We start from the raw sequence: 26,347 nt of genomic DNA, 5'->3' as shown, positions 1-26,347 counted from the left end.
CTCTCTCCTTGCGAAGTCACACACAAATCGCCCGGTTTCTCCAAACTTGCGGGCTCAGTCCCTGCGGGCCGGGGAGGCGCCTACGGGGGACGCTAGACGTTGATGAAGGATCCCTGGTCGCTGTTGGCGGTCTCCGGCTCCACGCAGCGTCCCTTCCTCCGCGTGACTCTGCGGTTCCGGTGGAATTTGGCATAGCAGCGCAGCCCTGGGCAAAGAAAAGCAAGGGGGTCGGGGCAGGAAGGGCCAGTCGCCCTCTTCCCTCTTTGCTCCACTCACCTCCTTTACAGTCCTGGAAGCCTCAATGAGTTTAACACGGGAGATTGTAGGGGGGGGACATAAGTGGGGACACTTAGGACTGTGAAGACACTCGCCCCGCAGCGCAGCCGTGGACACAGGCCAGGCCTTTGTTGCAGCAGCCTGGAGGGAATCCTCCAGTTAGAGCGCCTGCAATTGGCAGATGCTCAGCAGGCGCCCACACTGCCCCAGCAGACAGGAGGCCAGGGAGAACTGGAGACTCCGAGCTACCGGTGCACATCAAGAACTGCCCTGAAAGCAAACTCTGCAGTTTAAGCCTTGTGAGTAGAGGCTCTTGGAGAAACTTTCAGAACCCAGGCTGGATCCCTGCCCTGGGCCCTATGTTCCACATTTTGGAATTACTCAGAGCTTCTGGTTTCCCAAGGGGTTCTTGGTTCTGTCCTCCTCCACCCTCTGGTGGGGCGTGTTGATGATAGCCCCTCTGGGGGCACCCTAAGAGCCTCCCCGGGCACCCCGCTGTGCCTGTGCCTCTACCTCCCTCTGGGGTGAGCTGGGGTGAGAGGACTCCACATGCTGATGGGGCCAGGACATGCAGAGGATGTGGCAGACCGGCCTTGGGCCCAGGCTTCTTGTCCAGCCACCTGAAAGCACCGTGTGCCCTGTGCCCCTGGGTCCAAGGGAGCGGGAAGGAGGGCTGGGCAGAGGAACTCTCCCTAGGCCTCCCATGTCAGCTCACAGGGGTTCAGCTGGCCTGTGGTTCTGCCCCCGTGCTGCTGGCCAGCCTTGGAGTGTGTGATCGCTCTAGACCTCAGTACCTGCTCTGTGAAGTGGGGACCCTAACCCTGCACACAGGGAACTGCTCCTTGGTGTTCCCGACCCCAGCTGCTGACTTCCTGGTTCACTTCCCAGCTGGTCCTACAGCTGCGGGTAAGTGTCAGACCACGTCACTGCTCTGCTGGCATCTGCCAGTGACTCCCCATGGCCAAGGAAAAAACCAACAAAGGTCAACAAGATCATGTGTAGTGTTTCTGGAAGCTTCTTTACCTCCCCTGTAGGTCGATATGTGCCCATGCCAGGCTTATGTCTCTGAAACCTCTGCCTTTCTAACCCACCTCCTGCCAGGAGCCCTTCACCCCCTGCCCACACACACACACCACAGCACGTGCAGGCAGCTGGCTCCAGTATCCGTTTCATCCTTGCCTTCTGAACCCACTCCAGCCCTCATGATCTTATCAGCCTGAGTTATTTTCTTACAACCCTTACTACTTTCCACAGACAGCTTATCTCTCTCTGCGTTCTGCCCACTCAGCTCCCGGGAACGGAATGTGGAGGTGCAGAACTGGCTGAGTCTTTTCAGCCAGGGTTCAGCTCGGTGCCCGCACCTCACAGGCACTCAGGGTTTCTTCCCCCCCTTGATGAATGGATAACCAGAGCTAAATGGCTTTGGTGCTTTCACAGCAGATCGTTTTCAAGCGAAATGTCACCCAACGAGGACATGCAGGTCAAGTTCAGAGAGGGGCTGGCTACTGGGCTCTCCCATGCGGGAGACATGAACGCTGGTTGGACATTGGATGGGATGAAGTCATTATTGCTCCAGTGTGGGATTTGTTCTGCTTTTGCTTGTTTGTTTTAGAAATGTATTGATTTGTTTTAAAGGCAAAGTTAGAGAGAGGGACAGACAGACAGATCTTCCATCCACTGATTTCCTCCTCAAACGGCTTCAACAGCTGGAGCTGGGCCAGACAGCAGCCAGGGGCTTCATCCTGAAGGGCCCAAGCACCGGGCCGTCCTCTGCTGCTTTCCCAGGTGCATTAGCAGGGTGCAGGACCAGAAGTGGAGCAGCTGGGACTTGAACTGACATTCATGTGGGATAAGGACATCACAGGTGTCCATTGTGCCACAACACCGGCTTCAAACAAGTGTGCTTCCAGGGTCCAGTGCAATAGCCTAGTGGTTAAATCGTCACCCTGCTCGTGCCAGGATCCCATACCAGTGCTGGTTTGTGTCCCAGCGGCCCCACTTCCCATCCAGCTCCCTGCTTGTGGCCTTGGAAAGCAGTAGAGGACGGCCCAAAGCCTTGGGATCCTGCACCCACGTCGGAGACCCAGATGAAGCTCCTGGCTTCGGATTGGCTCAGCTCCAAACGTTGCAGCCACTTGGGGAGTGAATCAGCGGATATAAAATCTTTCTGTGTGACTCTCCCACTCTCTGTAAATCCACCTTTTTAATGAAAATAAATAAACGTTTAAAAGAAAAACACAACAGCAGCAGCAGCAACATGTGTGCTTCCAGCAGCCAGCATGGTGGCACAGTGAGCTAAGCCTCCACCTGTGACACTGGCTCCCATATGGGCATCCATTGGAGCCTTCTGCCACCCATGCAGGAGGCCCGGATGAAGCTCCTGGCTTCTGGCTTCAGCCTGGCCCAGCCCTGGCCATTGAGGCCATTTATAGAATAAAACAGTGGATGGAACATTCCTTTCTCTTCTCTCTTTCTCTCTGCTTCCTCCTCCCTCTGTCATTCTTTCAAGCATACACATATTCAAAAGAAATGATTCTAGAGACATACACTAAAATGTCCACAGATAACGTATCTGTAGCTTCCAGGAGCTGCTTCAGGATGGCACCGGATGTGGAGGTGGGATTTGATGAGGGGTTGTGAGTCAGCAATGGCTGAGGCCAGGGGTGGGGGGAAGGGATCTTGGATACTAGCAGGTGCTAGCATCGCCTCCACATCTTTCAGGACGCATTGGGAATTGCCCACTTTTCTAGCTGTGTGGGTTTGGGCAGGTTGCTTTGAGATTCCTGGACCTCAGTAGGTTGATCTGTAAAGTGGAGGTCCTAAGGGTACTCGTCCAGGAGGGGTCTGATACGAGGATGCTCGGCACAAAACCTGGCGTGCTTGGGTGAGGCGGCAGCTGGGAGGAGTGGGAGGAGGCATCAGGTGTCTCCAAGCCTGGGTAGAGTCGGGAACCTCATGCCCACTGGCTCCCCTGCCCCACCCCATCTGGGGTACAGAGACTCCTGCCCTGGGCTAGATTTCTGGTGTGACAGCACAGCCTTCTTGGGTTGGCTCCTGGCTCACAGTTTCTTTTCCCTCCAGATCGGGGGAGATGACGCCAGCTTGTGTGTCGAGAGGTGAGAAAAGCAAATCTGAGAAGCGATGCCAAGAGCCCAGACTAAATGAGTTCACAGATTGGGGAGGCTTGGAGCTAAGCTGTCCTCAACTCCCCAGGGATTCCCCGCCATCTCAATCCCCCACAGGGCCCTCCTCCCACCCCGCCCCATGCTAGGAAATCAAGCTCTATGGTCCTCCAAGCCCAGGGAACGCCCCCTGCTCACGCTCTCCTCCCCACCACCACCCTGTGTCCTCTTTCCTCCATCCCGGAACCCACACGCACCTTCCACACACATGCAGTCATCAAAGCATTTGTTGTTGAGGCCACGGTTGTGGGGTGTGCAGACTCGCTCCCGTAAGTCGCAGCAGGACCCTTCCCACACAGCAAGCAAGAGAGTAGGGTCAGCCCAGCTGAGCCACCCCACTCCACCGCCCCCATGCCTCCACCCCAACAGGTGATCCATCATCGCTGTGGCAGGCCAGACCCCAGGCAGGGTGGGACCATCTGCTCTGCCTGGCTGCCCCACTGGAACAGCTGAGGGATGTCTTGGCCCAGGCTCCTTGTTCTTAGCCTGTCTCTCTGGGGACAGCTGCTGAGCAGTGGAGGCCTGGCAGTGCCTGGAGGCGTGGCAGTGCCATGATGGGACAAGTCAGAGCGCAGTCCTGCCAGGTGCTGGGAGAAGAGGTTCAAAGTGCCGTGGAGCCAAGGGGACCCAGGTTTGAGCCGCTTTCCTGCTATGTGACCTGGGACAAGACACCTCATCTCTCTGGGGCTGGGAAGCTGAGTCTGAGAACCAAGGCTGACCACGAACAAACCTCTTTCTTGAGAGCCCTCAGCTATGATGTGATATAATTAACGCAGGCCGACAACTCCCAGGAACATGGCAGCCATGGCTCAACAGACCGTGCTCACCTGCCTGGGGGTCCCCACCCCTCCCAGCACCCCTCCCAGCATCAGGGGCTGCTGGGTACTACCTGGCAAGCAGTCCTGGTGATGGCTGCATGATTCCTCATCGGCAGGCGAAGTCTGGTTGCCGTCGCTGGACGGTGAGCTCCAGTGCTTCTCTGGGGATGAGAAGCTATGACGTCGGCAGCTGGGGCCAGCTGAGCCAAGAGACTAAGGCCAGGCCCTCGGCCCCACAGCGCAGCTGGGGCCAGACGCAGAGCTCCTCCTGCCTCAGCTGAGCCAAGAGACTAAGGCCAGGCCCTCGGCCCCACAGCGCAGCTTGGGCCAGACGCAGAGCTTCTCCTGCCTCAGTTTTCTCTACAATGGGATCATAATAGCACAGTCCTGACAGGTGGCTCCGTCCCTCCCTCCCCAGGGTCGTGGTTGACCTCTGGACGCACTGGGCGTGTCAGTGCACCTGACTCCATTTTCTGGTCCCAGCATCAATTCCAGCTCAGACTCGTGCCTCCCCGCCCTGACTTGGGAGACCTGAGGGTTAGACTGGGCTCACTGGGCCACCTCCTGTCCCAGCAGGGGGTGACAAAGGCTGGGAGGGGACCACTGGCACAGGTGGCCGGGGGGGGGTACCTTTCTTCTCTGCAGAGGGCCACACTTCAGGTTTTAAGTCCTCATAATCAGTCCAGTCGAACAAGGCCATGTCCAGTGTGGGCATCACCTCCCCATCCGGCCGGGGCTGTGCCTGCTGAGGCAGGGGAGAGAGGTGGGAATTGACAGCAGCAGGAAGGGGGGGTCTCCAGGGTAGAGGGTGATGGAGGGGCTCCTTAGAGTGCACCCCCGTGGCCTCAGTCCTCTGTGGGGTCACTTGGAAGGGGCTGTCCCCAATGCGGACACAGTAGGTGAGTTCCCCATGAGGCCCCCTGGGGGACTAGGGGTCCCTGGGAGATGGCAGCTGTCCAGCAGACCACTCCACCCTCGAGGAGGAGGAGGGGAAGTAGCTCTGTCCCTTCTTTTCCCCCCTCCCTGACTCTCCACAAAGCCACTACAGCCATGCCAGTCAGTCAGTGCTCACTGGGGAAGGGGTATGGGTGAACAGATGCAAAGTTTTCATCACAACCTCAAGGGGGCGCAAGACTCAAAGAGGCCTAGAAAGTTTTATGGCTAGTATTTCTTATCTTTTTTAAAAGATTTATTTATTTTATTACAAAGTCAGATATACAGAGAGGTGAAGGGATAGAGAGGAAGATCTTCCATCCAATGATTCACTCCCCAAGTGACCGCAATGGCCGGTGCTGCGCCGATCTGAAGCCAGGTACCTGGAACCTCTTCCAGGACTCCCACGCAGGTGCAGGGTCCCAAACCTTTGGGCCATCCTCAACTACTTTCCCAGGCCACAAGCAGGGAGCTGGATGGGAAGTGGAGCTGCCGAGATTAGAACTGGCCCCCATATGGGATCCTGGCATGTTCAAGGCAAGGACTTTAGCAGCGAGGCCACCATGCCAGGCCCATGGCTAATATTTCTTACTGATCCTTTTACATGATTGTTTTTTCTTGTTTAAATTGTTGAAGTCACAACAAGGTACAGGAACGAGGCAGTCGGTAGGCTGTGTTGTGCCACATCTGCCTGCTCCAGTGTTTATCCTCCGTATCTCTGAAAAGACCTGGAGCAAGCGGACAGTGTTAACGAATGCTCATCATTCTGGGCCATGGGAGCATAGGTCTAACGGCTAGGATGTGGCAGGTGCTGTGGCATAGCGGATAAAGCCATGCCTTGTGAGCGGCGTCACACAGCAGTGTTGGTTCAAGTCCTGGCTGCTCCCACTCCCTATCAGGCTCCCTGCTAATGCACTTGGGACAGCAGTGAAAGAGGTCCCCATTGCTTGTGCCCTTGCCACCCATATGGGAGACTCAGAAGGAGCTCCTGGCTCCTGGCTCCTGCCTGGTTCCTGGCTCCTGCAGCCACCGGGGAGCGAAGCAGTACATCAAAGCTTGCTTTCTCTCTCTTTCCCTTCCTCTCTCCAACTCTGCCTTAAATAAATATTGGTAAAAATCACCAATGTTCTCTCTCTGTATGTGTACAATTCTCCCCGAAGAGTGCCATGCCCTGCACACAGAGCAGCTTGCCAAGCTGGCACCCGCCTCCTCGGCTGTCCCTATAGTGGACCTCCAGGGCCACTTTGTGCTGGACAATGATTCCTGGGCTGGGAGGGCGCGCCTACCGGGGCCGGCGCTGGCTACACAGGCAGCAGGACACCTGACAGACAGCCGCCCAGGCCGGTGGCCTCTGTCAATTCCCTCCTGCGGCTGTGCCCCTGCCTCCCTAGGCACAGGAGGGGGAGCCTGCATGGCAGGTAACGAGGACCCCTTCCCCCTCTGAAGCTGCTTGGGGGTCCCTTACCTGGGGCAGCAGGGAGGGGGTGGGCAGGATGAGAGACTCTTCCGTAGCAGATGCTGCCTCCAGGGTGGCCAGGAAGAACATGGTGGGTGCCAGGCTGGTGGAGGAGTCCTCCATGATGGCATCCAGGGTCTGGTCATTGGAGGGTTCGGCCTTCTTCATGAGGGAGCTGGGACCTCGGACCAAGGCTCGACCTGAGACATGGGTGGGGGGCGGAGCGTGGGAAAGAGGCCCTAGGGCTCTACCTGCCTACCCTCTCCTTCCCACCTTCCTCAATGCCAACGCCAGGACAGCAGGGACCCTGTGACAAGCCAACATTCTGCACCTGTCCCCTGGGGCGTAGGAGATGGCAACAGGAACCTCAGGCAAAAATCTTGGCTACCTTTGCAGGGGAGCCGGCCTGAGCATTCTCCCTATAGAGCAGCATTCTGGCCAAGTTCAAGATCAGTAGGGTGGCTACAGCCAGAGACAAAGTATAGCAGAGACTGGGGGTACTAGGCTGAGGAGGGACCAAGTCCCCATCCCAGACATGATGGCTGGCTTGTCCTTCCAGCCTTGGCCTCCAGGGGTGACAGACTGAAGGTGGAAGCTGGCATCTCTCCTTGTGAGGTGTCTCAGTCTGGCAGGGAAGCAAGCCCAACTCTCTGCAGGGGAAGGGGGCTGAACCCCTGTGCCCCTCTCCCAAGGGAAACCCTGCTGCCTTGCTTCCATTCATCAGTGGCGCTGGTCTGTCCCTAGAGGCAGTATTGTCCCAGGGAGAGACAAAAGCTCTTTTGTGGGCCAGGTGAGACTGGGGAGGTGCTGCCTGGAGACTGAATGGGCCACAGGAGGGGCTGGCTGGGCAGCTCCAGGGGACCCAGGGTTGAGGGGGGACTGTGACATCCCTCCTGAGGTCCCTTGGGGTAGAGGTTGGTGCCTCCATTCAGCATTTCCAGGGAGCTGGATTCACCCCTACCTGCTAAACACTCAGCACTCCAACCTTCCAGCACCCCGACTTTACAGCGCCCTCATGTTGCAGAGGGGTTAACCAAAGCCAAGCACAAAAAGGTTACTTGCGCAGGGCCACATGACTGTGAGGTGCTGAGGCCGGGATCAGACAAGGAATTGAGATGATTAAGGGGTGTAGTTGGGAGGCATCGAACTGTGCCATCCCTCCTGGGGAGTGACAGGAGGCTAGATCTAGGTCAGATAGCAGGTGGAACTTCCTGAGTCAGAAGGGAGTTTGCTGACAGATCTAGTGTCCCACCAACTGCTCCTCACCAGCTCCGCCCCAGCCTCCTCCTCTAGCCACACCCCTCTCAGGGAGCACAGCCCTGACCCCTTCCTCCCAGCCTCCTGGGAGACCCAGCCTGTCTTGCTGGCAGGACCCCTCCCGCCAGCCGAGGGGCTACCTCTGTGCTGTCTCAGCCGGTCCCTGCGCCGCTTGTGTTCCCGGCCACGTTTCTTCGCCCTCTCCCACCCTGGAGAGCGGTTCTCCTTCTTGGCATAGGGCAATGCCAGGTCCAGGAGCAGGTGCTTGTCCCGCATCAGGCCTGCAGGACTCTGTTCAGGCAGCGGCTGCCCAGCTCCTGGCAGCCCTGAGTCCTGCCTGTTGGCAGTGACCACAGCCCCATCCTGGGCCTGGCCTGGCATGCCAGGGCCCCGCTCTTTCTTGCCTGGACCCCTCCGCCGAAGGTGGCCGGCTTGAGGCTCCCACAGGGCAGGGCCTGGGAGCTCTGGGAGCTCGATGTGATTCTCGGGGAGGTACCGAGTGAGGGTTCCAGGTGCCAGGGAGCTGGCCAGGCTCAGCTGCAGGAGGGTCAGGAGGCTCAGGAGCATCATGGGGGAGGCAGGCATGGTGGGCTTCTTCCTGCAGGAAGCGGGGCAGGAGGTCAGTGCATCAGCCCCTTCTCCTTCCACTGCCACCCCTCCCCCACATCATCATAGCTCCCTGGTTTTGTTTTTTCTGCTCAGCAATTGGCTTTGCCACCCAGGAACATTTCGCAGTGCCAGGAGAGGTCCTTGATGGTCAAGGCTGGGGGCAGGAGTGCTTCCGGCATCCCTGGGGTAGAGACCAGGGGTCCTGTCTGCATCCTGCAATGCCCAGAAGCCCCCAGCTTCCAGCCCAGGGTTTAGTCCTCGTGACCCAGAATTCCCCACTCTGCCCCATACCAAGTCTCCTGGTACATGGCTGCGTTTCCCCTTCCCAGACTCAGAAATCACATGTGGTCCCAAGACTTGACCGGAAGCCCAGGTTCAAACAGACACAGTGGCATGCCCAGAGTCGGTGCCCTGGGCAGCCGGTAGGCTACGGGCTGGCTTGGAGACGCACCCACGCAGACTTACCTGCATACCACAAAGGCAGCTGCCTGGTGCAATTAGGGCTCACAGACACCCCAGTGTCTGTGAACAGCCGGCATTGCCTCCCCCGTTCCTCCCCCACAGGCTCTGCCAGGACCCCTGCTAGGGCAGACAGTGCTGTGCTGGTAGTTCTGCAGCGTGGACCCTCACTGCAGGCTGCTGTGAGCCTGCGGGAGGGGGGGTGGCCAGGATCCTCCCTCCACCAGGGGAGGAGGAAGCAGGCCCTGGGGTGGTGGCGAGGGAGAAGCAGCTGTGGGGCCAATGGGGGATCTGTGCGTTTGGGGCCCCCCAGCCCCTCCTTGCACCAACTGCTGCATCAGCACAGGCGGACAGCACCAGGTTAGCCAGGCTGATTGAATTCGTATGACCTCCCCCAGGCCTCCTGAGTATCCCATTAGGCTCGCAAAGGTGCTTACACCACTGTTTCTTTGTGATTTGTGGCCATGTAATTGCCCAGGGCTGAGGAGGACAGCAGCCGCCCCACAGCCAGCCGGGCATCTTGCCTTCCAGCACACCCCCCTGCTGGCCCTAAGCCAACTCCAGGGAGCAGCAGGAGGTGAGCGGAGGAGGCCCTGTATCCATCTCAGAGCCCTAACCAGGCTCCCTGGGGGGAGCAGGGACCATCCTCTTCTCATCCCAGCAGAGACATAAAGGGGGCCCATCCGCCAGCAGCTCACATCTCATAGGCCCACAATCGCACGTGTCAGGCCACAGCCTAGAGCCTGGAACTCCACCCAGGTCTCCTGCGTGGGTGACAACAGCCCAAGTACTACAGCCATCATCCGCTGCCTCCCAAGGTGTGTGTTAGCAGAGAGCTGAGGCGGCATTCTATGCAGGCACTCCAGTGTGCGAGCAGGCATCCCAAGGGGCTCTTCCAACCCCCTGCCAACGACGGCCTCCCACTATGCCCCTCCTCCCACTCTCCCCAGACTCCACTGCCTACAGCCCTGCTCTTCCTGGGCCAGGAGGACGGGTCCTGTCACTGTCCCCCATCATAGGGCTTGCCCGAAGGCCCTGTCTGTGCCTGGGGAGACACGTGGCATGCTGGGCTGGACTTGTGGTGACAGGTGACACCATTGCCTGTCTGTCACACATCCATGTGCCTCTGTCTGTGGAGTCCTCACCTGACAGCCGGGCCCTCGGCCTCACCCCCAGCTTTCCCCTAATGAGGGTCCCCCCCACTCTCCCAGGCCTGTGCTCTGGAATCCCAGCAGCCCCCTGGGAGCAGGTGAGCCCACTTGAAAGGCCTGTCAGTTCAGCACTGCTCTGCACCGAGACAGCCTGCGCCTTCCCTTCCCTCAAGACTGCAAAGGCACAGAGTCACCGCAGGATGGGGCCCGGCTCCAAGACCCATCCTGACGCTTCTGCTCTGCAGGGACACCAAGAGCCAGGGCCGGGCCTGGAGGACGACCCCAGGACAGGGAGCCTTGGGGGCCTTAACCTGGAATGGAGCCACCTCCCTGGTCCCACAGGCAGAGAAGTGAGGCAAGGGACACGGGCAGCAGAGTAGGCGAGGCGGTGCACGTGTGGGCAGCTTGTTGTCCCCTTGGCTGCTTGATGCCTTCAACCAAGAGGGATATGAGGGACTGGCCGCGCGTGTCCTAGGCCGTTCCACGTAGGGGCGGTCTTAGGTGGAGAGAAAGTCCCTGTGCGGTGAGCAGAGCCCAAGCCCAGCTCCCAGCCAGGGCATGGAAGAAGGAGCAGGGCTCGGTGTGTGCACACACACACGTACGTGTGCGCACTGGCGAGGCAGGCTGTGATTTGAGCGGCTGGGAGTTGGGTATGCTTTGTGCCTGTGGGCTTAAGCAGCTTTCCCAAGAAAGTTCAAGTTGGGGCAGCTGCAGAAGAGCAGGAAAGCTTATAAGGAGGAACTGTACAGTTGGGGTGTCAAGGAGACGTTGGTAAGCGGGCAGGGAGGCAGAGCAGGAGACGAAGCCCTGCCCACTCAACACCCTGCCATGACCGCCCCATCCCAACAGACAAATCCCTCTGTGAATGAGGATTGACTAACTGCTCTGTGGAACCCAGACCTCGGTGCCACCTTTGTCCTCTCCCACCCTATGCACCCCATGGACCACTCACATGCCAGGCTGGGACAGAAAAGGAGGATTCCCATGCCCGGTGCCAATGCCCCCATGGAAGATGGCTGCCGTCCTCCCCCAGGCCCCCACCCAGGTGCTGCTCTGACCATGACTCCCAGTGCCTTGGAACTGTCTATGGCTCACAGGTGCCCTCCTGCCCCAACACACACTCCTCCCTCGGATGCCCAGGACCTTGGATAAGGGAGCCCCAACTTCTGCCATTCCCTGCCTATCCCTCTCCTTTCTTGTTTCTCTGCACCCAGGATGGAACCACCTGTCCCCTCTGCCTTTCCCTTGCTCTGCCCCAACCCTGCCAATCCGCCTCCAGGAAGTCTCCTTTAAGGGCCATTTCAGTATGTCCCTCCCTCAGTGCTCCCTGGTGGCTTTTCAGCGCTGGGACTGTCAGCTTTCTGATGGGCTCTGCCTCAGAGCCTGTCCCTCCTACAGGACCCTACAAATAACAGCCGTGCTGCTCATGGATCGGAACAGGAGTGGGCAGAGCACAGTCAGGTTTATAATGAGCAACAGAGGGAGGGGTGGGGTGATTCCCAGTTCCAACGAAACTGTATCACATAATACAATGTAATCAATGAATAAAAAAAAATAATAATGAGCAAAAGATCATAAAGAAATTCCCAGGATGTGTGTGTGTGTGTAAGAGAGAGAAAGAGACAGAGAGATGGGGGGGGGGAACTCCATGGGCTCCTCTCTGCAAGTCCATGGGATTGGCATAGGGATCTTGGCACAGCCTGGCAACGCTGTGCTAGCCTGGCAGGGAGCCACCTAGGAAACATGGGCTGCTACAAAAGTTGTGCCAAGGATCCCTGGTGATGCAGGCTCCATTCCGCGTCCCTCTGTAAGCCAGTGTCACAAAGCGCCCAGCATCCTGGTGATGGTGACAAGGGAGGCAGGTGCCCCTCTCTCACCGCCCCGGCAGTTCACAAAGCCTTCGGCGCTCTGGGCTGGCGCGCCTCTGCCCAGACTGGAGTCTGAGCTCTGGGGTCGTCCAACTGTGTCAGAGCAGCCCCCCGCCCTTCTTTCTCAGACTGGGAGCGGACAGTTTTGGTTAAAAACCCAATGAAGTGAGACAAAGGCGGTCAGGAGCCTCCCTCGCCTGCTCCCAAGCAGCTGCGCAGCGCCCGCCTGGCCTGTTTGATCCGATCAATGGCCTGGCATGCCAGGTGCTCATGTTTGCAAAGCAAGAAACTGAGGCAAGTGGTGGGTGAGCCGCTGCTTCAAGGCAGCACACAAGTGAGGGGTCGAGCCTCTGTCAGGGCCTGGGCTCTGCGGGCCTCTGTGCACCTGGGACAGAGCTTCCCCCACGACCACCGCCCTCCTCTCTGTCGCCTGTTCTGGTTGCATGGGGCATCTTCATCCTTGAGGGTCCAGGTCCCTGCACCAGGCACTGGCAGCCAGGGAAAGTGAATAGAAGGACCTGCCTCACGCCCCATCAGCCACCTGTGGGGAGAGCGGTCCCCACCCAGGGAGGTTGCTGGGAAACCCATCATATGCAAATGAAGGTAATTACCAAGCCTGGGCCTCCTGCGATTCCTGAATCCCCTCCTCCAACAGCTTTGCTTTTGGAGCCTGAAAGTCGGAGGAAGGGGGGCGGCGGCAGGAGCTCCCTCTATCCCCACCCTCCTAGCAGCCAACTGTGGCATTCGGGCCACCTGGCTTCCCAAGACAGCTGTAGGGCCAGCATCTTTCCCTCTTAAATGGCGGGGTGGGGGGGGAGGGGTGGGGGGAGGGAGGAAATGGGGAGCCAACGAGGGAGGTGCTGGCGGAGGGCCCAGGGCCTATAGGAATCTTGGCTCAGGGAAAACTGGGGGGTGGGCGAAAGATTAGGGAGATGATTAGACTGGGAACCAAAAACATCACCTGCTCTGAGAATCGGGCCCAGTCCCTCCTCCTGCAGGAAGGAACAGCTTGAGTAGCTGCGGCATTTGGTCAGCGCATTTCAGGGTTCCCTGAGCATCAGGCTCTAATCCTCCTGTCAAAAACGCCTTTTTTGGGGGCTGGCCTGGTGGTGTGTCAGGTTAATCCTCCATCTGTGATGTCAGCATCCCATATGAGCGCTGGTTCATGTCCTGGCTGTTCCACTTCCAGCCCAGCTCATGCTTATGACCTGGGAGAGCAGCACAGGATGGCTCAAGTCCTCGGGCCGTTACATCTACATTATGGCAGACCTGGAAGAAGCTCCTGGCTCCTGACCCACCGGCTTTTGCAGTCATTTGGGGAGTGAGCCAGTGGATGGAAGATCTTTATCGCTATACATCTAAGAATAAAAATAAATAAATTTTTAAAAATAATTCTTAAACTATTTGAACAACTGCGGTGAAAGGGACAGATGCTCTCAGATACATTTTCTGTCCAATTTTCCACGGGTACAGGCTTTGGCTCACGGGAGAGTGTGCCAGGGGCATGGCCAATGAGCACACAGTCTGTGGAGGCAGATGCCAGGGCCAGCAGCCCCGGGTGAGGAAACTCAGGTTGGGGCTGGAGGTCATGGTGCAGTGTGATATGCAGTGCCAACATCCTGTGTGAGCTCCAGCAGAGCTCCACTTCCAAATCAGCTCCCCACTCAGGTGTCTGGGAAAGCAGCCGAGGACGGTTCACTGCATGCGCTGTGGACCTGGGTGGAGTGCCAGGCTTCTGGCTTGGACCTGGGTGGAGTGCCAGGCTTCTAGCTTGGACCTGGGTGGAGTGCCAGGCTTCTGGCTTGGACCTGGGTGGAGTGCCAGGCTTCTAGCTTGGGCCTGGCTCAGCCTTGACTGTTGAGGTCATTTGGGATGTAAAGCAGAGGGTGGAAGATTTCTCTTTGTACTTTGTACTTCTGCCTTGCAAATAAAGAAATCAGTAAATATGAATCTAAACCGGAGTGCCAGAGTTCAAGTCCCAGCTTCCTGCCGATGTGCACCCTGGGAGGCAGCAGGTGGTGGCTCAAGTTCTTAGATCCCTGCCACCTGCATGGGAGACGGGCTGTCCCAGCCCTAGCAGTTATGGGCATATAGGCAATGCACCAGATCTCTGACATCGCAAAGAACAAATTTAATTAGTCAATGAAATTAACAAATAAATTTAATTATTTGAATAAAATGCAAGAAAGATTGCTGCTCTATTTTATTATGCGCACAAAGTTTTGGGTTTTTTTTTAGACACAGAGACACCAAAACCAATGGAGGTTTCGATTAATTTTTTTCTTTCTTTTTTTAATGATACTTGCTTATTAGATTTAAGTATTTTCAAACTTTTACTTATTTTGGCTTAATTTTATAAGTTTTTTATTTGTTTTTTTAAAGATTTATTTATTTTTATTGGAAAGTCAGATATACAGAGAGGAGGAAAGACAAAGAGGAAGATCTTCCATCTGATGATTCACTCCCCAAGTGACTGCAACGGGCCAGTGCGTGCCGATCCGATGCTGGGAACCAGGAACCTCTTCCCGGTCTCCCACGCGGATGCAGGGTCCCAATGCATTGGGCCGTCCTCAACTGCTTTCCCAGGCCACAAGCAGGGAGCTGGATGGGAAGTGGAGCTGCCGGGATTACAACCTTCGCCCATATGGGATCCCGGGGCTTTCAAGGCGAGGACTTTAGCCACTAGGCCATGCCGCCAGGCCTGGGCGCCAGTTCTAATCCCGGTGGCTCCACTTCTCATCCAGGTCCATGCTTGTGGCCTGGCAAAGCGGTTGAGAATGGCCCAAAGTCTTTTTGTTTTTGTTTTTATTACAAAGTCAGATATACAGAGAGGAAGATCTTCCATCGATGTTTCACTCCCCAAGTGACCGCAACGACTGGTGCTGAGCCAATCCGAAGCCAGAAACCAGGCGCTTCTTTCAGGTCTCCCACGCAGGTGCAGGGTCCCAAACCTTTGTGCCGTCCTCAACTGCTTTCCCAGGCCACAAGCAGGGAGCTGGATGGGAAGTGGAGCTGCCGGGGTTAGAACCGGCGCCCGTAGGGGATCCCTGCACGTTCAAGGCAAGGACTTTAGCCGCGAGGCCACGCCGCCGGGCCCTAAATCTTCTTTTTTTTTTTTTTTTTTTTAAAGTGGGGGCATAGCAGCAGTTGTACCAAGTCTCTATAGAAGAAGTTGAGAATGTGACTGTGGGAGGGCTTCAAGATGTGTCTACATTGATAGAGAACAGAAAACTGGAAAAAATGTTTTTCACCTATAAGAAAGGCATATGTGCAGAGGGTAGATACACACACACAGACACATACACAGACACACACAGACACACACACAGACACACACACACAGAGCAGTCCAGCTGCCTGCTGCTGGACCAGCCCTCTTCCTCTGTGAGAGCTCGTTCTGGGAGACCCTCACTGGCCTTGCTGCTGGGATGGCATGCTGAGACCAGCACGGGGTCTCTTCAGAGTGCCCTGAGTGCTGCTATCAGAAAGCAGTGTTCGGTGCAGGGGGAAGGGGGCTGAACAGAGCAGGGTCCTGACTCCTGGACCACACTGGCTCAGCGTGGGTCCTGAAAGACTATGGAAACATCCCGACCCTCCTCAGCTCCTCAGAAACCTGAAGGCAGCTAGCTTTGCTGGCTAAACCTGTGTGCGAAGGGGCCTCCAGCTGTGGCCCACCAAGACCCATCTCCCAGGGCATCCTGTCCTGAGGGGCCCCGGTCAGGGAGGAAGCTGCTGAATTCCCTCTGGGCCTTCGGGGGGCAGGAGGGGCAGGTGCCAGTGATGAGCCTTCTGTGTTCTATGCCTGTGGGCCACACTTGGGCAGCTCACCGAGTAGACCCTTGGGACCCTGGGTATGAAGTTGGCCTGAATTCCATCTGTAGCCACAGAGCAAGGACCCATCTGGTTACTATATTCTTGCCATTGTCTCCTTCTCCCCTCCTACCTGACTCCCTCAGTACTGCAACAGTTTTCCTGTGCTGTTCCTCTGTCCCTGCCCATTTCCCAAAATATTCCCAGGAATGTTGCACCATTCCCAGCCTAGGACCATAGGGAGAGACACTGCTGCTCCAAAAGCATGGCCCAGGAGCACAGAGAGTAGATTGTATGGGTGACTGGAATCCTCTTCTGTCTTATGAATTCACGTTCCAATGCTTGGATTCTGAGTTGCTCCACCTGACTCTCCCCATCACCAGGGTGGGCACTTCCAGAATGCCTGGAATGGGAGGGTGGAAGTGGCTGCACCCAGCCGCCCTTCCTTGCTTGGCCCTGTGTGGCTGCTGTGCTGTTAATTCCACAAACCTGGAGCTCCAGCAGGTGGGGTCTCCAAGCTCCTGGCCCCTGAGAAGAGGGTCTTAACATCCCCAGGGGGACCTGATCTCCCCCCTCCACTTTGGGAGGATACTGTAAGATAGTTGGGCTCCGGCCCTAGCGGCTAAAGTCCTCGCCTTGAACGTGCAGGGATCCCATATGGGCGCCGGTTCTTATGCCGGCAGCTCCACTTCCCATCCAGCTCTCTGCTTGTGGCCTGGGAAAGCAGTTGAGGACGGCACAAAGGTTTGGGACCCTGCACCTAAGTGGGAGACTGGGAAGAGGTTCCTGGTTCCGGGCTTCGGATTGGCTCAGCACCGGTGGTTGCGGTCACTTGGGGAGTGAAACATCGGACGGAAGATCTTCCTCTCTGTTTCTCCTCCTCTCTGTATATTTGACTTTGTAATAAAAAAATAAATAAATCTTTAAAAAAGGAAAAAAGATAGTTGGGCTCTACCCCTCTCACTCCTGTCCTGGTCCTCCCCCCACCCTGCTCTGGAGTGAATCTTTGTTTCCCTGGATGTGAGATGGGCTTAATAACACGTCAAGAGACTTGGCTGATGAGGAAGCAGGTACCTCCAGAGTTTCTGCACATGGGCAGGTTCTGCCCAGTTGAGAAGGAGCCTGGCTGTGCAGGGAAGCCCAGTGGCGGGCCAGTCGGGGCAGTGGCCCTGGTGGCTGCTCGGTGTGCCAGGATGCCCTGACAGCCTGGGACTGTTCCTTGTTCATCTCCTTGCCTGCTGTGGCTCTGCACCTGCCCGCAGTGCCACCTGTCTGTAGCGCCACCTGCCTGCAGTGCCACCTGCCTGGCCCAGGACTTTTCTCTGCCTCTTGGAAGGCCGAGTCCCAGGTGCTTCTTTGCAATGGATACTGCAGACCGTGGATGGTCACTTGGCCACTCGCCTCTTGGGGTGCCGCACAGGGGTTCTATGAAAGGGAACCTGCTCCACCTGCATGGAAAGTTCTGATGCTTCTCCCACCAATCTGATGGGGAATGCAGAGTTCTGGCTCACTGTGACACAGTCCTGTCCCCAGGCATTCCCACCCACAGGGGAGATGCATCCCAGTGGAGAGACCATGGTCTAGCGAGGGATGGGGTCCAGCCCTGTTCCTGAATCCAACACAGAGACCCCAACAGTGTTCAGCTCAGCCCTGGGAGCGCCCTCACTGAGCTGTGTGACCGGGGCCAATTCTCAGCCTCTCTGAGCCTCAACTTCCTGTCCCCTAAAATGGTGCGTGGGAGACAGTGCAATGAGCAGTCATTTTGTTATCATGGGAAGGGGAAAGAGAGGAGGACAAGGCAGCCAGGGACGAGGTGGGGGTTGGGTCTGCATGGGCAGGGGCGGGCACAGGTGGCCATGTGCCCTGTCCTTGTGGGGGTGATGGATGGTGGCCGGACAGTCCTGGAGAGGCCCATTGTCTTGGCAAATGAGGCTTGGCTGCCCCACCGGGGCTGATCCATCTGCCTTAACTGCTTCCAACAGCAGTCGTGGGAGCCCCCACCCAGACCTGGCACCTCAGAAGCCTTCAGGGGGAATGCTGGGGGCCTCAGGGCTCCCCTTGCCCCTACAATCCCACCCACCCACCTGGTGCACTGAAGGTCAGTCCCGTCACTTAATCTATAAATGCCAACTGGTGGGATGGCAAAGGTCATGGTTCTAGCATTTACTGTGTGACCATGGGCAAGTCACGGAGCCTCTGAGCTTCTATTCCACATTAGAAAAACATCTGGGCATCACTCACTGGGCCTCGGCTTCCCAGCCAGTGGTCAGTTCAGCCCTTTGATGTTTCCCCCAGCAGTTTGCAGAGGACTAGCAGGACAAAGCTGGGAAAGAGTTAGCCAAGGCCACATGGCCCAGCAGGTGTGAGAGTTGGGGTTCAAACCCACAGCCGTCTGACTTTTGACTTTGAGCACTTGTGCTGCCATTCAGTGGAGTGGTTGTGACTCTGGGATGTGCTGGTGTGTGCATGTGTGTGTGTACATGTGCAACATGTGCTGGGACCCAGCAGGAACACCTACAATCTGTTGAGTTCTACACTTAGTTCATCCTGGCTGCTCTGGACTCCAGCTCTCCCTTGCAAACACTGCTGTGCTCAACAAGGGACAACCTCAGGCCATGGTGTTGAGGTTTGAGGAGTTTCCTCAAGCTGGGACCAGGGGTGGGGGGAGGACAAGCCTCCTAGCAGCAAGGATGCAGTCACTTCCCTACTCCTCCAAGGGTGGTCTCTGATGGCAGTCTCTCTCCGCAGGGGAAGCAGAGACAGCTGGAGCACCCAAGAGCAGCAGATCCCACCCACCTGGTCCACACCCAGGATGCACCACAGATGCTCCTAGGGTCCCTGGGAGCCTTCCCTGTTCTTCCCAGCCCATGCAGTCGGGGACTGGGGTGCCAATCCTGGCCCTGTTACTATCACACATCCACCTGCCTGAGGCCAGGGAGGCCACTCTTTTGGTCTCAGTAGCTGCTACATGATGAGCTGCAAGGAGTCAATTGTCTCCTCCTCTCTGCCCTGCATGGATGCGCCTCATCTTCCACCGAGATCCTGCAGGTGCTCTCGCTTCCCCACAACCTCCCCAGCCAGGGTCCTTCATCCCAGAGTTGATTGCCTTTGGCTTAGCCTGCTGGATTCAGCAGAAGCCAGGGAGACGCTGTGGCCTGCATCTGCCCCCATGCCTTCCCTCCCCTTGGCTGTGGATGCCATCTAACGGCAGTGTGCACAGAGCACCCACTGTGTGTGAGGAGTTAGCCTTGGGAGCCTGGGAGGCAGGGCAGTGCAGGAGAGCACAGCCGTCCAACCTTGACCTGCAAGGATGGGCAGACACATGGGGTGGGGGCTCCTCAGCTGGATGGAGGAGCTTAGTAGCTGTGTAGCTGATGTCCACGATGCAGCAGCCTGGGGCTGGTGTGGCAGAGCTCTCTGTGGTTCATTTTGTGGCCACAGGGAGCCACGGAGGGGTTTGGGTTGGGGAGAGGGGACTGATTGAGCGAGGAATGGGGAAGGAGGACAGTGGAGGTGCCACCCTTTTCCCGGGGGTTAGAGCTAGCTTCCTGGGGGTTACTGGAGCCACTGAACTGGCGTAGCAAAGCCAGTCCTCGAGAAGGCAGGGCACAGAGATCTGGGGCCCTAGAGCCCGACTGTGCAGGGTAGGCTGGGTGTGAGGGGTCCTCAGCTCTGCTCTCTTGGTTCTCCGCAAAGAAACCCTCTGGTTGTGAGCACTGCCCACAGCAGAGACAAAAACTCGGCCAGGGTACGCAGAACCTGCCAGCTCAGAAGTGCCCCCTCCTGCCCAAGCTGCCTCATTAAGCCACTTGGCCAGCATCACTGCCAGTCTCCAGAGTAGTCTGTCACCTGCTCTCACCATGTCGATGACGGCCTGGGGATGAGGCCATCACACAGTGGGGGCCCGGATCCAGGAAGACAACCCCCTCCCATTCCCACCCAGAATACAGAAATGGCTTCTGAGTTAATGCCACTAAGACAGAGACCGGAGTAAGGCGCTGGTCCAGAATTAGGGAGAAGACACATGGACGCTTCCCGACCAAGGGCTAGCTGTTGGCAAAACCCACGAGGCCAAACCGACCTCATCTGCAAAGTGGAGACCCTTTTCACGCTTGTCCAGTTTTAGGACAAGCAGAGAGGAGGAGAGAGCGAGTGTGAACGCCTGTTGGGATGAGGGAGGCCTTGGCAGGCAGTGTGAACAGGGTGGGCTTCTCCTCGGAAGTGCCTCCAAGCCTTGAATTTGTAATCCATTTCTTTCTGAGCAGCTCCTATCCCCGGCCTGGCTGGGAACTGTGCCACCCCCTCCCCTCCTCCAGCGGTGTGGTGAGTGAGCAAGCATCGCCTGCAGCCGGCTTGCTTTTCTCTTCTCTGGGGCTGGATCCCGCTGTTATCCCTTTGGATGAGGGGGGCCACTGGGGCTCAGAGATTCTTTGTCCCCCAGAGCTCCTGTCGGCGGGACCCCCTTGGAAGAGTCCTGACCCTGCTGCGGGCTGCCCATGACCAGCGCGGAGGAGTGGCTGGGGCAGGGGGGCATCCCTGGGGCAAGACGGAGGTGCAGGAGGAGTGGCTGGGGCAGGGGGGCATCCCTGGGGCAAGACGGAGGTGCAGGGGCAAGGAAGACACTGCGGGAAGCCCAGGCCGTTTTCAAATCTCCAACCTCGGCTCCTCGAGGTGGCTGAGTCCGCGGTTCAGGACCCACGGGGTGGAGAGCCAGAGGAACCCAGCGGGAGCTCAGAGCAGGGAGCACAGCGCCGTCGGGGGGCCGGGACCAGCGCGCATGTACGGCCGCTCAGTGCTCCCCCAACACACCCAGTCCAAAAGAGCGGCTCTGCCCGGGTGCAAAAGTATGTCAACGGGTGGCAAACTGTTATCCCTGCCAAATTGCTCAGAGACGGGAACACAAAGAGAGATCACGTCCCAGAGTGGAGAGGCTGGGATGCCGACGAGGGGCACCGGAGAGAATCGGGGAGCCCGAGGGCGCGGCGAGGGGGTGTCAGAGCGTGGCAAAGTGGGCGACCCAGGAGAGTGCGAGCGGGGCCAGAAGCCAGGGGAACTCGGCCAGGAGCCGAGGGGGCAGGCAGACGGACGGGGCGCGGACGGACGGACGGGTCCGAGGGCAAGGGGGAAAGCATTAGCGTCTCCAGCCACAGCTCTCGGTGTGCCCGACTCGGAGCGCACCAGGTAGCTCACCTTTGTCCGGACGTGCGGCCAGGTGAGGCGGGAGGGCGGGGCAGGGGGCGGGCCGAGGTCGAGCCTTACCTGTCCGGCCACCGGGGAAGGGGCGAGGGCCGAGGGGCGCCGGGCGAGCGCTGCCAAGGGCCGAAGCGCTGAGCCAGGACGGCGCTGAGGTGCGCGGGTGGCGGTAGGCTGTGCCCAGGCTGAGTGGGGCTGGAGGGAAGGGGGAGGGGAAAGAAGGGGCGGGAGCGTGGGGAGGGGATGAGGAGGCGCAGGAGGAGGGGCGGCGGGTAGCGGGCTCCATTGCCCCCCGCTGGGGGGGCAGCCCCGGCCGTGCCGGACCCCGCGCGTTCCCGGCCGGCGCGCCCTCGCCAGCTGCGCTCGGCGTTCTGGGCCCTCTCCCCGGAGGCCTAGCCACAGCCGCCGCGAGGGCGCGGGGCAGACAAAGGAGGCAGACAAAGGCGGGAGCAGCCCGGCGGCTGTGCGGGCTGCGGGCGAGACGGCCCCACTCTCCCCGGTGCGTAACAACTGCCTCAACGCGGACCAGGGCGCGTGGGACCGGAGGGGCGCGAGCAGCGGTTGGCGCATCTGGAGCGGCCTGGCCGCGAAGGAGCTACAAAGGGCCACGGCAGGGGGTCCCTAGCGGACCCCAACAATAGATCGAGGCAGCGCGCTCAGCTGCGGCCGCGTCTGGCTAGGCTGGGCCCCGCGAGTCCCCAAAAGGATTATTCCGCCCAAGCTGTCAAACGGGACAGAAGAAATGCCCTGGCCGGGGTAGGCTGGCCGGGCAACGGCAGGGCTTCTGCAGCCTCGGAAGTGCGGAGTGTGTGTGTGTGTGTGTGTGTGTGTGTAGAGCGGGGTGGTTCCCCGAGACGTCACCCCTCGATGTGGAGGCCCAGAGGATCTTTAAAGCGCCACAGCATCACCTGGGCGCCGACGGTGCACCTGCGGGCCACTTCACTGTAGGGAAGGGAGACAGCCAACCAGCCCACTAACACACACACACACACACACACACACACACACACACACACACACACGGCCCGCCTCTTTCACCACGCCCCGTCCAAAGCCTCTCTGAAGCTTCCTAGCTCTGCCCAACCCGGACAAAGCCCAAAGCCGACACGCTGAGGGCGGCTCATCTATCACCGCGCGGGTTGCCTTGTCCTGAGGACCCTGCGAGTCCTGGAATGCTGGGTTATGGGTCCCACGGTGCATCTGCTAATGCCTGGGACCTCGACACCATGATCTTCCCTTGGGGTCGGGGGAGGGGCACGGGCACCTCAAAGATCAAAGACCGGTGGGGCGGATCCTGGCATTTGCGGCAAGCTGGCTCTCTTTCCGTGATTTTTTTTTCTTTCTTTGGAACCTGCTGAATGATGGCTCAGGGATGTAGGAGCACTACGGGCGGGTCAGACTGGAGGCCAGAGACCCTCTTCCTCTAAGACCTGCAGGGCTTTGGGCAAATGCTTGACCCCTTGGGTTCCCAACCCAACTCCCAAAGTTCAAGGCATGCACGCAGCTACCCCCACGGGAGGAAAATTAGTGGCCATTGCTACTGTAACATTATCAGCCCAAGGGGTACTAGGTTACCAAGGACGATGGGACTTTCTTTTATTTTAATGAAGGAGACAGAATATAAACACATGAGCCAATAAATAAAGTGATGCCAGGTGGTAGTGAATGATATGGAGAAAAATAGAGCACTTTGGGGTACAAACATGCAGAAGAGAGGTTGTTTTATATAGGGTCATCTGGAAGAGGAGTGCTTTGGCAGAGTGTTTGGTGCCTCTGTCAGGAGAGGGCTGCTTTGAGAGGGAAGAACTTGTGCCAGGGTCCTGAGGCAGGGGCACGGTGCCAGGGTCCAGAGGCAGGGGCACGTTCCGCTTGCTGCTCTGAGGAAGACACCATGCAATGAGGTCAGATGTCGACTTGCCGTGGGCCACAGTAGAGATTTGGACTTGTAGCCCTTGGAGGGTTGAGAGCAGCAATATTAAAGAGTTTCACACTGATTCTTTTTAAATAATTTTTCTTTTTTAATTTTTAAATTTATTTTAAATATTGTTTGCATAGTCGAGAGGGACGCGCACCCAGCTGGGCCTCTGATCAGGATTGGGAGGTTCAGATACGGAGGAAGGCGGGAGCGGGGGGACAAATGCTTCATTTTTTTTTTCTCCTGTGCACCCAGGGGAGGATGAGAAGGAGGCTGTTCCTGCTGTGAAACTACATCACACGGGCACGGGGACAGTCAGGTGGTGATGCACTAGGGATTCCAATGTGGAGAAGAGTGTTGGGAGAGTGTTACTTGATTAATTTCACTAATTCTGAGAAGTTGTCGGCTTGTTGCTCCAGGATTGAGAACATTTTTCCAAGGTTTACTGGCTGACCAAGTCCACCTCATTGCATTCACAGACCCAGGAATGTTCTGCAAAGCTTTGCCAAAAGAGCTGTCCAACCTGTTCTGCTTTCCATCCTTTGATGATGCAGTTGACGCCTCCTGCTGGCCTAGATGAGCTGGCTGTCATATCCCCTGTGTGCATCTGGGCATGCTGTCCACTGCACAGACCTTATTAACTGAGGAGGCCCAGTCCCGATACATGCACTTCAAGGTTGGACCACATATATTGTGATTTGTCCCTGTGGCCATCTAGTTGGGGGGTCCCCCAAGAAACATCACCTGGGGTGACCTCACACTTGACTCTTGTGTATGCCAGCTAGTGCAGAGTCAGGTTCGATTTGTCACGTGCACCAGCCAATGTACAAACCAGCAGATGCAACTTCATGGTCAGTTCCACCCCAGCCCATACCTCACACAAACCAGTGGGTGCTGTGGCCCAAGCCTAGGCAGCACCCCCAGACTCAGTCCTCTTGCATACCAGCAGGTACCACAGCCTAGCTGGGGAGAACCCCAATAACCCCTACCAGGCTTGCCCCAGCCCCGGTTTTTGGACATGCCAGCCTCTGCTGCGTTCTAGCCTGGCCTAGCCCATATCCCTTTCATGCACACCTCTAGGTGCTGTGGCTTAGCTCAGCCCAACTCACTCCCAGACCCAGCTCTCACAAATGCTAACTGGTGCCACCGCCCTGGCCCACCCCTAGTCCTGGTTCTTGTGCTTACCAGCAATAAGTATAGCCTAGCAGGAGAGTGCTCACAGTTCTCCTGCCAGACATGTTCCTAGCTCTAGATTTTATGCTTGCCAGGGGTACTGTAATCCAAGCTGATATGACTCACACCTAGTCTTAGCACTTGCCAGCTGGTGTTATGGCTTAACTCAGCTGACCCATAACCATTCTGGCTCTCACGTGTGCCAGTGGGTGCAGCAGCCTAGCCCAGCTTGGCCAGCTCCAGTCCTAGCTCTCATGCCCACCAGTAGAAGCTCAGTGGGAGAGTCTGTGAAATTCCCCTCCACTCCCAGTCCTAGGTCTTGTATGTACCAGCAGGTGCTATGAACCAGTCTGAGATGGCCTGCACCCAATCTCGGCATTCACCAGCAGATGCTATAGCCTTACTTGCCTGGACTGCCTCCTGAACTTGTGGGTGTTGTGTTGTGGTCCAACCTGGCTTATTCTGCACCCTGCAGTGTGTGCTGTGGACTCACCATGCCTAGCCTGCTCCCAGTCCAACTCACACATATTCCCATGGGTGCTATAACCCAGCCTGGTCTAACCTGTTCTCAACCCCAGCTCTCACGCTCACCAAAAGGAGCTACAACTTAGTAGGGGAGTTCCTACCAGACCTGCTCCCAGCCATGAATCTCATATGTACCCAGTTCGCCCCACACCCATTCTGGTTCTTGTGATCGCCAGCGGGTGCTGGAGCCTAGTCCAGTCTGGCCTGCCCCCAGACTCACCCCATACACATGCAGACTAGTGCTACAGCCTTGTATGGCCTGGCACACCCCCAGCCCTGGTTCTTGTACTTCCCAGTGGGAGCTGCAGCCTAATAGAGGAGTTCTCCAAGCTCCCCAAGTTCCCTTACCAGGTCTTGGATCTTGCATGCCAGCAGGTGCCACAGCCCTGTTTGGCATGATCTGCCCTCAGTTCTGGTGGGTGCTGCAGCCTGGCCCTGCTTGGCTTCCTCCCAGTTCCAGTGAGTATGGGTTCCAGTCAGGTGGGTTCTGTGGTCTAGCCTGACTCGGCTCCGTCACCGCAGCCACCTTTCCAAGTAAATTAGTGGGTACTACAGTCCCACAAGGGCAAACCCACAATTCCCCTACATAATCTGCCCCCCAGATCTCATTCTCTTGTGTTTTGGTGGGTGCTGTGACCCATCCTAATGTGGTCCACCCCTTGTTCTGACACTCCTGGGTAAGTACTGCAGCCTAGCACAGCCGGGTGTATCTCCCAGCCCCAGTGGGCAGCAGGCAATGTTATTTAGCCCAGCCCAAGTCTCCCATGTGGGTAAGTACCTTGGCCTGACACAGGCATGCCCTCCCTTTCCCCCTCCTTTAACCAATCTTTCTCAGCTCCCTCATCTGTCTGTGAGCGCAGTGACCTGCTCCATGGAAACCCCCTGAAGTCATTTCTCCCCTGTCCAACATGCTCGCAGATGCTCTGGCTCAGATATGTCCCTGAATGCCCTTCCCTGGGCAATCTGCCTGGGTGCTGGAGTGGCATGTGCAAGGCCAGAGTTCCCTGCCTTTCCCACTTTAAAGAGAGGAGGAGTGAGGGAGAGAGGGAGAGAGAGGGAGAGAGAGAGAGAGAAAGGGAGAAAGAGAGAGAGAGAGAGAGAAAAGAATAAGCAACTATTCTGGCACACTGGTAGGTATAGTTAACACAAATTTGGCATTAACCAGGCCCAGAATGCCCACCAGCTACTGTCTGCCTTCCTTCCAGCAGTGTGACACTTGCCTATGTCCAAGGCAACCTAGGCAGTTGCCTTCTGGGGCACATTGATTCTTAGAGTTGAGAAAAGAAAACAGTGGAGTAAGGGCAAGAGCAGGGAATCCAGTTAGGAACTGTGGCGGAGAGCAGCTGACCATGGCCTGGGCCTGGGAGTTTGGCAAGGGAATGATTCTCCTCCTCAGAGGGGAGGTGTGGTTGGCTCAACTCCTGGTGTGTGCTGGGAGCAGGACGCGGGCAGGCTGTCCTTCAAGATCTCCAGTGGGGTGAGCATTCTGCCTTCTCGCACTCTACTCTCCCAGGGTGATGCAGGAGCGAGTGGTGGCTGTCAGGAGAGGCCTGGGCTCCTGTCCCGTGCAGGCTCTGGTGACTTTGGGTCTCAATATGTGACAGCTGGATGACCAAAGCGGACGCAAATGTCCACCAGCGGATGAGGGGGTAAACACATGTGCCATGTCCACGCAGGGGAATATTACTCAGCTATAAACAGGAATCAGTCCTAATGCAGGCG

General features: G+C 57.4%; 1 protein-coding gene across 1 annotated transcript; it reads right to left on the bottom strand.

The window, feature by feature from the left end:
* Nucleotides 1-66: 66 nt before the first annotated feature.
* On the bottom strand, nt 67-21,202 carry DRAXIN (dorsal inhibitory axon guidance protein). The gene is made up of 7 exons (XM_004596114.2): nt 21,079-21,202; nt 8,063-8,520; nt 6,675-6,865; nt 4,907-5,021; nt 4,348-4,437; nt 3,656-3,745; nt 67-205 (listed from the first exon to the last, which is right to left on the bottom strand). The coding sequence occupies exons 2-7, from the start codon at nt 8,505-8,507 to the stop codon at nt 93-95; spliced, it is 1,044 nt and encodes a 347-aa protein (XP_004596171.2). The 5' UTR covers nt 8,508-8,520; nt 21,079-21,202; the 3' UTR covers nt 67-92.
* Between the last annotated feature and the right edge of the window lie 5,145 nt (nt 21,203-26,347).

Source organism: Ochotona princeps, chromosome 2, assembly GCF_030435755.1.
Source record: "Ochotona princeps isolate mOchPri1 chromosome 2, mOchPri1.hap1, whole genome shotgun sequence".
Lineage (NCBI taxonomy): Eukaryota > Metazoa > Chordata > Mammalia > Lagomorpha > Ochotonidae > Ochotona > Ochotona princeps.
This window is presented reverse-complemented; position numbering and strand designations above follow the sequence as displayed.